We start from the raw sequence: 12,418 nt of genomic DNA on the forward strand, positions 1-12,418 counted from the left end.
CGTCGGCGTTCGTGGCAAATGCAACATCTTAATTGCGGCACGGCCAGCAGCCGACTCAAGTGCAGCTGCAGTAGTGGCAACAGCTATGCCACACGAAGAGAAAAGCTTTATATTTTTATTTTACATCATTAAACTATTTATTGGTAATAAATTATGGTCTATCTGTACAGTTTGATTTGATATTTTTCTCAATTATTTTTAATTTCCATTTCTCCCATTTCTTGCAGTGCAGCTGAGAGCGAAAGCTCTCCAACTTTAACCCAAATTTTTTACCTTTTTTCGTTTCTTCGCGCCGCCATTTTAATTAAAAACTAAAAAACAGTTGCACTCCGCTTAAATGGAGGGAGTAGCAAGCGTGCGAGTGAAAGCGCAACGAAAGAAAGAGAAAGGCGCTGTGTGTGTGAAAGTAAAATGGCTGAGAGAGTTGCCCGACTTAATAACGGTTCTCGTGGAGCCTATGCAGCAAATGTTTATGGCTAAATAATACGCAGCGAGCTCGGCAGCGGCTCCATGCAAATTGAGTGTAATGAAAGTGCGCCGGCCGCGCAGGACTAGGGAGGGGGCTGGAAGGAAGGGAGTAAAAAATATGGAAAGGACGAGACAGGATGCAAAGTGCACGGGCTGATTGAATTTGGAAATACCCTTAAAGCAAATTGAGTTGACCTAGATGGGCCGCCCCCTACCGGAGACGGCTAAATGCAATAAAGTTTCTAAGCATTTAGGTAGCTTTTGAATAGGTCATGAGTTTTTGAATAAATAAATCATTTTCAGTGAAAAACTTGAATGCTTAAAGATCTTCTATTATAACCAGCAGTTAATAAACTGGTTTAGTGGTCCTAAGCCTATCCTGCTATCCCTCCTTGATTGTATTCCCGTCCAATAACCCCACTATACCCTAACCAAGAAAAAGCAATTACGTGCTGAAAAAGTCTTTGGTTGACAACCAAAAGGCGCAACGTGCCATGAAAATGCCGTGAATGCAATTAGAAGCTAACCCAGTGCAGGACATTTTTTTTCTTGCCAAGGGCCGGCAATTACAGACACTTTATTATGGTACTGCGATCTGACCTGCGTTCGCTCGGACCTGCTACGTAATTTAATCTTTGAAGTCGGCGCTTGACTCGAACATTTTCGCCTGCACATAATTCCTGTGGTTTGTCATGCCCCGAGGTTAATCACTCTAAATTAGGTAAACATAATTAAGCTAATTCCATCGCACAGACTGGGGAAAACAAATGCCAAACAAAAAAAGGAGAACACAAAAAAACTGAAACAAAAACAGGTGGGAGCGCTTAGCTAAATCACACATTCTTTCGGCGCAGACCAGGACAGATAAACACACAGACCCACGCACACACAATCGCACGCCGAGGCATACTTAAAGAGGGTAAATCATAGCATACTTATGTGCGGCGGCGCCCCAAACGTTTTAAAAAGCCAGGAACTCTTGGGACTCTGGTTTGCTTTTAATTATATGTGTGTGTATAAGCCGAGACAATGGACCAATTGAGTCCTCAGACAGGGACGCGACCTGCCCAGACCGCTCTACTCACCTATAGAGGGGTATGCCCGCATTATCGCGGAACCATAGCACCATGTACACGTTATCCAGTGGCTCCGTGATGGGGCAGGGCAAGGACACTGATTTACCCTCGACGGCTTCAATGTCCTTCGTTTTCACTGTGGTCGGTTAGGTTCCGTTTGAAGGCGGGAGAACGGGAGAATTATGTTGTCATGGATTTTGTTGGTTTATTTTTCCGTGTGCGGTTGGTCAGCATCAGCATCAACATCAACATCAACATCATCATCATCATCATCGTCATGAAAATAGAAAATAAATGCGTAAAATTTGTTAATTAAATGTTCCGTTTCTCTGGCGCACTCGCTGGCACGCTTGGCATGGCATGCGTGGCTGCCTCGTTTGGAGTAAAGCTTTTAGCAATTAAATGTTGATGGCGGCTTAATTCCTACGTAATTACAAATGCGTAAATTTGAGCCGTCCGTTAACAGGCCCAAACATTCCGCCCCCATTGGCTAAGCATCGTCCTGCGGGCCACGGCCGGCGGGCGGCTGTATTTATTTATTATGCATGTGCAAATGCGTGCACCGCCATTTTGCCTTCTTTGGGTTCGACAGGCTTTCAGGCCCTTTTATTGGATCCCAGCCCAGAGCCTAATAGGCAATGTTAAAGTTGGGGCTTAATAAAAAAAAAAAACAAAAAATAAGTTAGACTAAAGCTTAGTCTCTTTCTACTCTGCCAACAGAAATATCCATGGGATTGTAAACATTTTAGGAATTAGTTGACGTATCTCGGCATTTATTTATCGCGCTTAGTCAGCAAAACTCTAATTGTTTCTCCCTTCAATTTTTCCATTTTATGGATTTATGCGGCGTTTTAGCTGCAACAACGTTTTGGCATTGAATCAGCCCGCACAGCAGCAACAACTACAGCAGCCGCAGTGATGGCTGTCACATGTGTGGCGTCTGCTGCCAGTGGTGTTGCCTTTATTGTTGCCGCTCCGCGTCATCCCATGTCAAATGCGCGCAGATAAAAGTATATATAAGTACATATAAATAAAAATGTCTGCGCTGAAAATATTTCACATTATATAAAAAGCAAGGACGGCCGTAAAAAATGTTGTAACATCCTTCACGAGGCTTGCCTTCCTCCCGCCCACTCTCCTCCTAAGCCTAAACCACCCCACCCCTGCCGTCATTTTTTCCCGTTGACTTTATGTGTAAATATGAAAAAATATCATTTTATTGCCACAATGCGTCGAAATTTTGTGAAAATTTATTGCGCATACGCAACGTTGTACAATAAATATGCGCTTAAATGCCCCCCAAATGGTTGTGTGTGAGCGTAAGGGAGTGTGTGTGAGCATGTTTTATGCTTTTCCTGTTTGCTTAGCACTGCCGCCTTTGTGGACAGAGGCTGGTTCCCAGCATCAAAGCCAGCAGCGCGCCAAACAAAAACGTTCGGAAACTGTTGCCACGAACGTCTGTGAGAAGTTTTGTCGGCATTTTTAAGCCTTGCCTCATGCACAATATTAATATTTAAGAAGAGCGACAAATTGCATTGGCCATTCATGGGAATGACTCCTCCTGACCCATTAATCTCGGCCTAAGAAGCAGTTTACCCATTAGCCTGTCATCTCGGCTCCCTGCCACTTGCCTGCCTAGGTATTCAGATGCATTTTCCATTCCAGCGCTGGTGCGTCAAAGGCGAAGTGCATAACGTCGCCTGCATTGCTAAACGAGTCTAAACTGCTCAACCCTTCCCTAGCCTTTTCCAAAACTCAGCCCAGACTGTTCAGCCCTTCCTCTGCGCCTGCAGATACAGCTCCTCTTTCCATTTTTTGGCAGCATTTTTGTGTCGCCTCTCGGTTCTGGCCTTCACTTAACTACAGCAGCCAGCCCGACAGCTCGTGCATGTTAAAAGCTATTTAAATATGCTCTCTTTGAATGCCTTGATTGGCTTACTTGGGCGCTCTCGCTTCAGGATGCCATTCCTGGCGTGGCTCAGTGCCCCTCCCCATGGCCTCCGACCTCTTGCCCCGGAGTCCGCCTCTTCTGGCTTGACTTGCGTTCGGTTTGCATTTGCGTTTGCTTTCGGTTTGCCTTGACTTGGAAGCTGACAAAAAAGGATGGAAAAGCCAAATGAAATAACAACGAACATAGATGGCAAAGTGAAGTGCTGGGGCAGCATAACCTCTTGCCAGATTTAACAACTTGGTGGCCAGTGGTCATTGAATGATAAAGGGATTTTCAAATATTCTCAAGTGCTGACTTGTTATCAGATAATAGTGTTTATTCATTCAAAAACTTTGAGTGTGATATGATTGACGGATAAGTCCCGATTTAACTTTTATGATCGAATTTCTGATATAAAAAATATTATATTGGGTATTATACGACATAAGATTGTTCTATCTAACTAAAAAAGATTCCATTTACCAACTTTATATAATATATACAAAAATATATTTTTTCGCTGTTAGAGGAGGATAAAATAAAAAAAATCAACCTAATGTCAAAACAGCAAATGCAACTCATTCGCAAAATGCGATTTTTTCTGGGGTTAAGCTAACCTCAATCAGTATCAGCAACCACATACACACAGGCACTAGACGCGACAGCCACCACAGTGCCACGCCCCATCACACACCAGGCCACCACACCCACCGCCACGCCACCACCCACGCCTCTCGCATCTCGCCTCCTACCCCTTGCAACACCCGCACTCAGAAGCTTTCTGTTGATGCAATTTCAAATGCAAAACTTTAATGGAATTTTGTGTTGGATGTGTGCTTCTGTTGGTACGAGTATGTCTGTGTGACAATAGTTCCGGACAACTTGACGCTATCGCAACTTTCACGTCAAATGCATTTTGCACATATTTTGTTGCATATCTCGGAGTGCGTGAGTGAAGTCGGGGCACGTGGATTAACTTCTTGTCAGCCATTTTAATTGATATTTAACAAGGAGTCTCTGGCCGCAGAGCTGTTTCTATTTCAGACATAATTGCCAAGAGGCCTCGAGACCCACAATTACCTGTAATCAAGGACTCTCGCATGACGCAACCACTGTTGAGCCTTTCACTTCCCCGCCCTGATGCTCCAACTCCGGGGTCCTCGTCCTCGGTTTTTTATTTTATTTTTTCACTCATTTGCTTGCGACATTAACACGTCACCAGACTGAAGCTCTGCGGGATGGCAGTGTACTTGTTTACTCTGGCACTTTTCGATTAATCGTCGGGCTCATTAGTGGTGAAAATTTTTATTATGACCCATGGGGCTGCCGGCCGAGTGCGGGTGGACATTAAATATGTATAATCCGCCACAATATTCGTAATTCCTATCTACACTCACCGATGGCGAAAGTAAACCTGAACTCAACTTGATTTGACTCTTGGAGCAGATACATTTCGCCATGAATAAAATGCAATTTAATTCGAAAAACATGTTTAAGCTAAAGTCGTAGGCGCCCATGCATACTCTATATGGCCCACCTTCCCAACCGCTGATCTTTTTGCACGGCCTAATGAGCCACTGCCACTGAACTGGTTGACTTTTTGAGCCGCTTTGTTGCCTGTTTCCTGTGGTTGGCATTATAAAAATTACGAGTGTTATGGCGGCGCATTAAGCCGCTGCTGGAAATTATCGTATATCGTGTGCGGCCTGCGGCCAGAGAGTCAGTTTCCAGTGGCAACATCTCTCGTTCTCTTGCCACATTCATTTTTGGTCACAGTGTGGGCTTATTTGCGAAGTGCCATTTTTTGGCCCTTTAAAGCCTCCAACACTGACTCAGTTAGGACGCCACTCTATATTAAATACCATTTTAAAATGGCCAAATGCAATATAATATAGAGGAACGACCGACAGCCAGACAGGGGCAGTAAGAATGAATAACAAGGTAAACTTTTATTTTATTATATTTCAAATTTAATCAAAATGAAATTCAGACAGGACAAAGGATAACGACAAATTGGCTGGGTTCCAACATGGAATAAAATTTTAATAAAACTGCAAAAGAAACGACGAGCGACGACCAACTACGCTTCCCAGCAGCCGAAAATATTTAAATCTAATGATATTTTGACACAAAATTCAATTAAATTCCCCAAAAACTTGTCATTGGATTTGGGTTTGAAAATTCGCACACCAATTGTTGCAAAGGCAGTTGATTGGAATTTGAAATTCGAAGTTTGCGTCAATAAATAAAAATTAAGACCGGAAGCCAAAACATTTTCCCCTTTAAATTACCGAAAATTTAATAGACCGAACGCAATATCACAATGCTTTTCATGTGAATATTTGCCTCTTATGTTTTCCCCAATAATCCTTATATTGCTGTTCTAATGGGTCAAGAGTAGAAACAAAGCCAATCGCAATCGACCCGGGGCCACAGCAGTTGCTGCAACAATAGCAGCAGCAGCATCCCCAGCAGCCTGTAGCTAAATCAACAGAGGAGGCAAACATCTAAAGCCAGTTTTATAATAAAGTAACTGAAATCTGCTTGATGGCCCCTGGTCTCCCCCAGCATTTTGACCTGACCTGAACCTGCAACTTTGAAACAAGGCTTTGGGGTTTCCTGTTGTTGGATAGTTGTGGGCAAATCAAGCCGCTTGTCTGCTGGGCCCTGGACGGGAGCGCATTCAATTTTATGATAAACGCAGGGCAAGGGGCGGCAGGCCAGCAAGGGTCAGGGCGGAAAGTTCAAAGGTGTTGACCATGTTGAGGGCAAAAAAGCATAGCGAATATTGAATTTGTTTTAAATGGCAGGCATAATGAGACGACAGGAGTTGCGAAAAAGTTTCCGTTGTCTCTTCCTTTCCCTAGCCGCCGAGCCCAGGCAAGTCCTGGTAGGTCCTGAGTTCAGCAAGGCCACTCCTACCCGGGCCAAGGCAACAAGAGCCAGGACAGATAAATTTATGGCTCCTAGGGGCGCTTTAAATGCTACCAAAATTTAAATATAATTTGTTTAGTTGACTTTTGTTACGTCGTCCGGATAGAGGGGAGATAACGTTTCTGATGGTGATTTTATCTCAAGTTGGAAAGTTATTCTTCAGGGGATTTTCACACATACAGCTATTTTATAACTTTAAAAGTCAAACATTTATTTCAAGGACATCCCAAATTTTTAAACAGAATTTGAAAACAAATTTAAAAACTATTCGGCTGTGTATTCTGATGAAGATTATGCAGAATCGAGTTTTGAATCAATTGCCAGATATCGCAGGGGGTCACAGTGAGCCCGGAAAATTTGACACAAAATTTAAAAAATATTCGGTTCTGAAATCTGCACCAAATTGGTGAGAAATCGGTCCAAAAATCGTTAGAGGTATTCAGCCATAGAATCTGACAAAAATCGGCAAAGATATGCCCATTGCAAGAGGTCATATTGTCACACCCTATGTTCTCCTCAATTTTCCCGGGGCATCTTTTTATAGTTTTCTGCGATATTGAATCCTTAAAAAATCATTTAAGCTGTTTCATTTATGTACAAACAGGAAATCGAAAGGCCCAACTTTGTCCCAAAAAGTTGGAACAAAAGCACATTGCTGGCATTTTGGCAAGAAAAATTGTCATTGGTAAGTGTGCGAGGCTAATAAAGTTTTATGAAAGAAACTTAAATCATCATCTGCCCGAGCTCGTGATTCATTCCGTTCAGCTTCATGGCAAAGTCTTTAAGCCGGCTGTCCTGGCTGAAGGAAAACCGACTTAATAACCCAAACCACCTGCGACCTGGGCAGCTGGGAGAGAAAACTGGGATGTGGAATGGGGAAGAGATTTACATACTAACATACTACAGTGGTGAGCCACAAAATTCACCCAGCTCATAATCTTAAATCTAGGCAATATGATGGGGGAAAGAGAAAGACACAGCCGAAGAAAGGCGCCAGGAAAGAGAGGGCGCAGAACTATGCTCTGCTGAGGAGCTTCGGGAGCTGTGATGAAGAAAATCGAGGCTTTCGGGCCGCTCAACCCACGCTCACACACTCGTAATGATATGCAAATGTGCAAGAATAAGTGAGCTGAAGAGTGCCGAGTGAGCAGACTAACACTTACGCAGACACACCCCCAGCCACCCACCAGCCCACCCCCTGGTCGTAATCCGCCTCACACACACAGCTCACAGGCACGTTGCCACAACATCAAAGTGAAGTCGAGACCTACGTCAGCTAGTTAGGAAAAGGCACACTCCACCACTGGCTTCGACGTTAATGAAATGTGCAAATGTACCAATTGACCAAACCTCCGACCACCGACCAACTAACGCCAACACCAGCCCCACAGCCCCACAGCCCCACCACCACATGCCAATAGCCTCAAGACGCTCATTTAGTCATTTGCATATTAAAAGCTTTTGTCGCACAAAAGGTTAAATCAAAAGATAAAGCGCAATAATTTTTTGCGCCTTGGCCTTCTTTGGTTTTGGTCTTATGAGCTGGTCCTTCCCCAGTCCGTGCTCCTTATAGTTGTTAACATGCGAATCAAGTAGGTCTGGATGGGGTGATGAGGTTGTGGGTGTCGGCATGTGCGTGTCGATAAAATATTTTGCTTTAACGCTATGTAAACACTTTTGTGGCATTTCTTTGGAGGTTTTTCTGCGGGCCAGCAGAATGGAGCAGCCAGCTATGATTGGAGCAGCAGAGTGAGGGCAGTGCAATAACAAAATGCGGGCTGAAGGACGGCGTGAATGAGGCAGTTCAAAGGAAGCAGGGAAGTGAGAATCAGGACGTTTTTTGAGGTGCTTTCGATTGAATATGTGGGCTCTTGTTTATTTGAATAAAAAATGCATTAAAAATAAACAAATTGCGAGTACAATTAATTCAATCAAAATAAACTCACACACGACTGGCTGTTTATTTACATTTATAATGACTAGCCACATACTTGGATGTGGAAGAAAAATATTTATCCTGTTTTTTCCGAGCTACAAGTGAATTATTCCATCCGCTTTGAATTCCTGCTTAAGCACATGAAGAGCTCGGTTTATGCACAGTTTACCTCGATTTATTTGGTATTTTTATGGGCCAATAAGGAACCAACTGAGGTTCGTGTGTACGTCGATTACTGTCCGCATTGCCCGCAATTGTTGAGAGTTAAATCGGCTTCAATGCCACACAGGCTCAGACACACACACTCTCTGAGCCGACTTAAAATGCCACAACAATTGCAGACAGCTGCTGCCTAGAAAGCGGAGAAGGACTGCAAACGCTTGGCTCAGCACAACACAGCGATTGTCATTCCAGCAAGCACACGAGCTCACTCGCACAAATATATAAAATGTGTGTGCACATTAGACGCGCGCTGTGTATATATTTCATATCCATTCCATCTACCCCTGCTGTTATGGCCATAAAGTTCAATAGCGAGCTCGCAGCTTCGTCCGCCCAGGCCATCCGCCTTCCTTCCACTGCCACATCGTGCGCCCTCAGCTGTGCGAGTCGACAGGATGAGCGATTTTAACACTTGTGCGGTGATATGTTTAAAGGGGCCGAGGCAAAATATTGCAAATATTCAACCTACTTTCCTGCGACCTTACCACACCCCATCAGCCGGCGCCAGCTCACAGCAACCATCAGTGCTGCCACACAAAAAGAAACCAACAGCCATCGCCGATGTGTAGTTATTATGATGGCTTTTGTCCCGGCCCGGCTTATGGCAGCCGGGACTTTGGCTGCCAGCGGTCGGAGTGGGTCAGGGCAAGCATGATCCTGGCAGGACCATAACGGCATGGATGCTCTCTAAATGGGAGGACCTAGTGCAGATCCTTGAGGCCTTGAGAGCGTTTTGAAAATTGAAGAACAGGTTGTGAAAATTTTGAAACCATTCCATTGCTCAGACTGATTTAAAGGTTCTATCACCTTATAAGGATAATCCACCTATAAGTATTAATATATGATTAGACTAATAGATTATAGAATTTTTTACATTACACTGTCCAGTCAATTACTCAACATTTTCACAATCAAACGGAGTGCTTCTCTTTTAAGGATTCTGGGCTACCCGATTGCGCTGCAGGGTGTTTATCAAATAATAACAAAAATATAAACGCTTCTATTTTATTGTTATGTGTCAGCAGTGTTGTTGTTTGCTGTCGCCGATGCTGAGTCAAAAGCCACACAACCAACTGGCAATGACATTTGACAGCACACACACTGGCGCGAACACACTTACCCCACACACACTGATAAGGACATGTTTACATTTCCAATGGGGAGCCACCGGCACTGCCAAGCATATACTATGTACTCATTGGACTCATATAGCAAATACATAACATGATAAACAACAATAGCAATAACAGGCAAAAAAACCAAACCAAACCCTCGTAAAAAAAGATAAAAAGTTATGTTTTCCGTTGCTCTCTTGCTTGGGATCCTTGGGGAAGCCTCGGGGTATCCTGCAAGCGTTGAAAATTTCATGTGCGTTGATTTGTTTAGCTCGGCTGGCGCTCCATATTGGCTCAGAGGACTCTGAACACAATTACTTTTAATTTATTTGCGCGCCTCAAACGCGTGCCGGAAATCCTTTTAAAAACGCTCGTCTCCGAGTCTCCGAGGGAAGCGCAAATGAAGTGTAATTTCAATTTAATTAACTGCGGGGAGAGCAGTCCGGGCGGAGCGGGTGAAGAAAATAATTATAATACACTTAAAGCTTAAGTCCAGTATAAAGTGCAGGGCCGTAAAAGCTGGAGTAAAATGTATCGTAAAGAACGGGGTCATCTGCATCTGTTCCGTGCTAGTCTTCATCCGGGATTTCGTAATTGAATCCGTATTAGCTGATGCCTCATCATCCAGCTCCATGTCCATGTGGTCCAGCGATGGCAGGATATAATAAAGTTGAGAGGTCACGACACTAAAGCCAAACTAGCCAGCCCAGAAGACAGGATTGAGCGGAGCGAAAGGACCCGCACACATGCACACACATGGGGCAGCAGCTAACGAGGTCAATTGTAAGTTATTTTCCCTCCGCCCAGCAGCCAGGATATCGTATAAAGATGTGGCAGAAAGAAACAAATAGAGGAGACAAAAGAAAAACAAAAGCGGAGAATAAAGAGTGAGCTGGGCTGAGCCGAGGTCCAGGCCAGTCCAGGAAATAGCCGGGCATGAATATCATTAATGGCTAAAGAGCGTTAAAGGTCATTGTTCCTGTTAGCCTTCCTGCTGTGTGAAGTGGCAGCAGAAGTGAAAATAAAGCGGCGAGTCAGCTTAGTCCGGAGAGGAAAGACTAACTCATTATTATGGTTCCGATTCCTTTCCTCCATGCTTCCCTGCCCGCTTGAGATCCACAGGCTTTAATTAAAGGACTCACTTAATGATGAAGTTTTGCAAGAAAACTACAGATCCCTGCGCACGCATGCCTAAGCAAAAGCTCTTTAAAATCCTCCCATATTTCATATTCTGCAGTCGTCCTGCTGGTGCGTGGAGGAACAATTCTCATTTAAAATACCATCAGCAAAGTGCATTTTAAATTCGAGACAAAAATACGAAGCGAGGAATGAAAATAAATGAAGCAAAATGCAAAACTATGAGGAAGCAAAATTGTGTCACCTAATTTCACAGCAGCTCTTAGCTACGCACCATTGCACAGGACAAATATCACACATACGCCTCGTATGACAGATTGTTAGAGTTACAAAGGCAGGGGGAGAGGCATCAATTGGAGAGATTTGGCCAGAGAGACGGACTTAAAGCTATGCACCTGAGCTCCATAGAAATAAGAGCAGCATTTGCATGGAATGTGGAGCATGGGCTGAAGTCGCATTTATTTTGACTTTATTCCCCCATGCGAAAGCCAAACTCTGCAGTCTCCTTTCACTGTCGCTCAGACCAGACGCAGAGACAATTGTGTGCATATTTAATAATTCATAACTTTTTTCTAGATCAGCAGAATTATGAATATTCAGATGCAACAGAGTCGACACAAAATATGGCATAAGCGCAAGTGAAAGGCAGTGTCGCCCATAACTGTAGCACCGAGCGTCGGAGTAATTAAATTTGAATAATAATGGGCGGTAATATATGCATTAATACGTTTCGCCAATCGAATGAGATGCATGTTTCTGCATATTTTTAGTTTTAATTTAAAATTAACCCTTCCCACTACCCCGATATTGACTGTAAGCTTCCAAAAAATTCCCGCATTGTTTTCCGTCGTCTTTGGCAGTTTTTCTGGCAGTAGCAGTCAACATTTATTATATTTTTTTCAGTTTTCAGGCTTCCAGTCGTCCGCTCTTCCTGCCGGCATCCACTTTGCAAAGTTTCCCTGTCGCCAACATTGTCGCCGCTTCCCTAGGCTTATCGGCAGCCACTATAAAACTATAGTAATATTTTATTCTTTCAAGCTTCAATTGTTCAAATTTGGGTCAATGCATGCACCAGGAGAGAAATTGAGTGGGCCTGACTGACGGAGATTCCCCTTAGCCTTTGTCTCTGGGCGGCAAACAAACGAGCAGCCGGGAGGACCCACGGAGGGACAATGGCAACCGAAACATTTCGAAACATACGTGCTTTGTATATATCAGTGCCATGTTGAGTCCTCCTCTTAGCCGAAAACAAAACGTGAAGCAGCAACGACAAATTTTATTTTATGCAAAATAGTAATGTGTGCGCCCGAGTGTCCCTTCGACATGGCACAATGCAGACTGTTGTTGTAAATGTTTCACGTTTTTCAGTCTTTTTTCCGCATTTTGTTATTGTGCTTGTATTTTTGTTCGTTAGTTTCGTGTTGTTGGTGATGTATTGATTTTTTGAATTTTTAGGTCGCACGACGTGGCTGCTGGGTCCGTCGATTTGCGGTGTAGGTGGTGCGGCCAAGTTACGCAAAGGTGTATGTGGATGTGTCGCCACACACACGTTTAATGAACACAGATTTATGATACGAACACGAGACTCGAAACTTGTTCG

The 12,418-nt window shown here is 43.8% G+C and overlaps 1 protein-coding gene across 1 annotated transcript in view; it reads right to left on the reverse strand.

Annotated features, from left to right (window-relative positions):
- The window catches only part of LOC6497815 (neural cell adhesion molecule 1), a 63,145-nt gene that overhangs the window by 32,601 nt on the left and 18,126 nt on the right, over window positions 1-12,418 (reverse strand). The window contains exon 3 of the mRNA XM_001961467.3: window positions 1,554-1,680. Within this exon, the coding sequence (XP_001961503.2) occupies window positions 1,554-1,680 (127 nt within the window). The remainder of the gene's footprint in view (window positions 1-1,553; window positions 1,681-12,418) is intronic.

This window comes from Drosophila ananassae, chromosome 3R (assembly GCF_017639315.1).
Source record: "Drosophila ananassae strain 14024-0371.13 chromosome 3R, ASM1763931v2, whole genome shotgun sequence".
Lineage (NCBI taxonomy): Eukaryota > Metazoa > Arthropoda > Insecta > Diptera > Drosophilidae > Drosophila > Drosophila ananassae.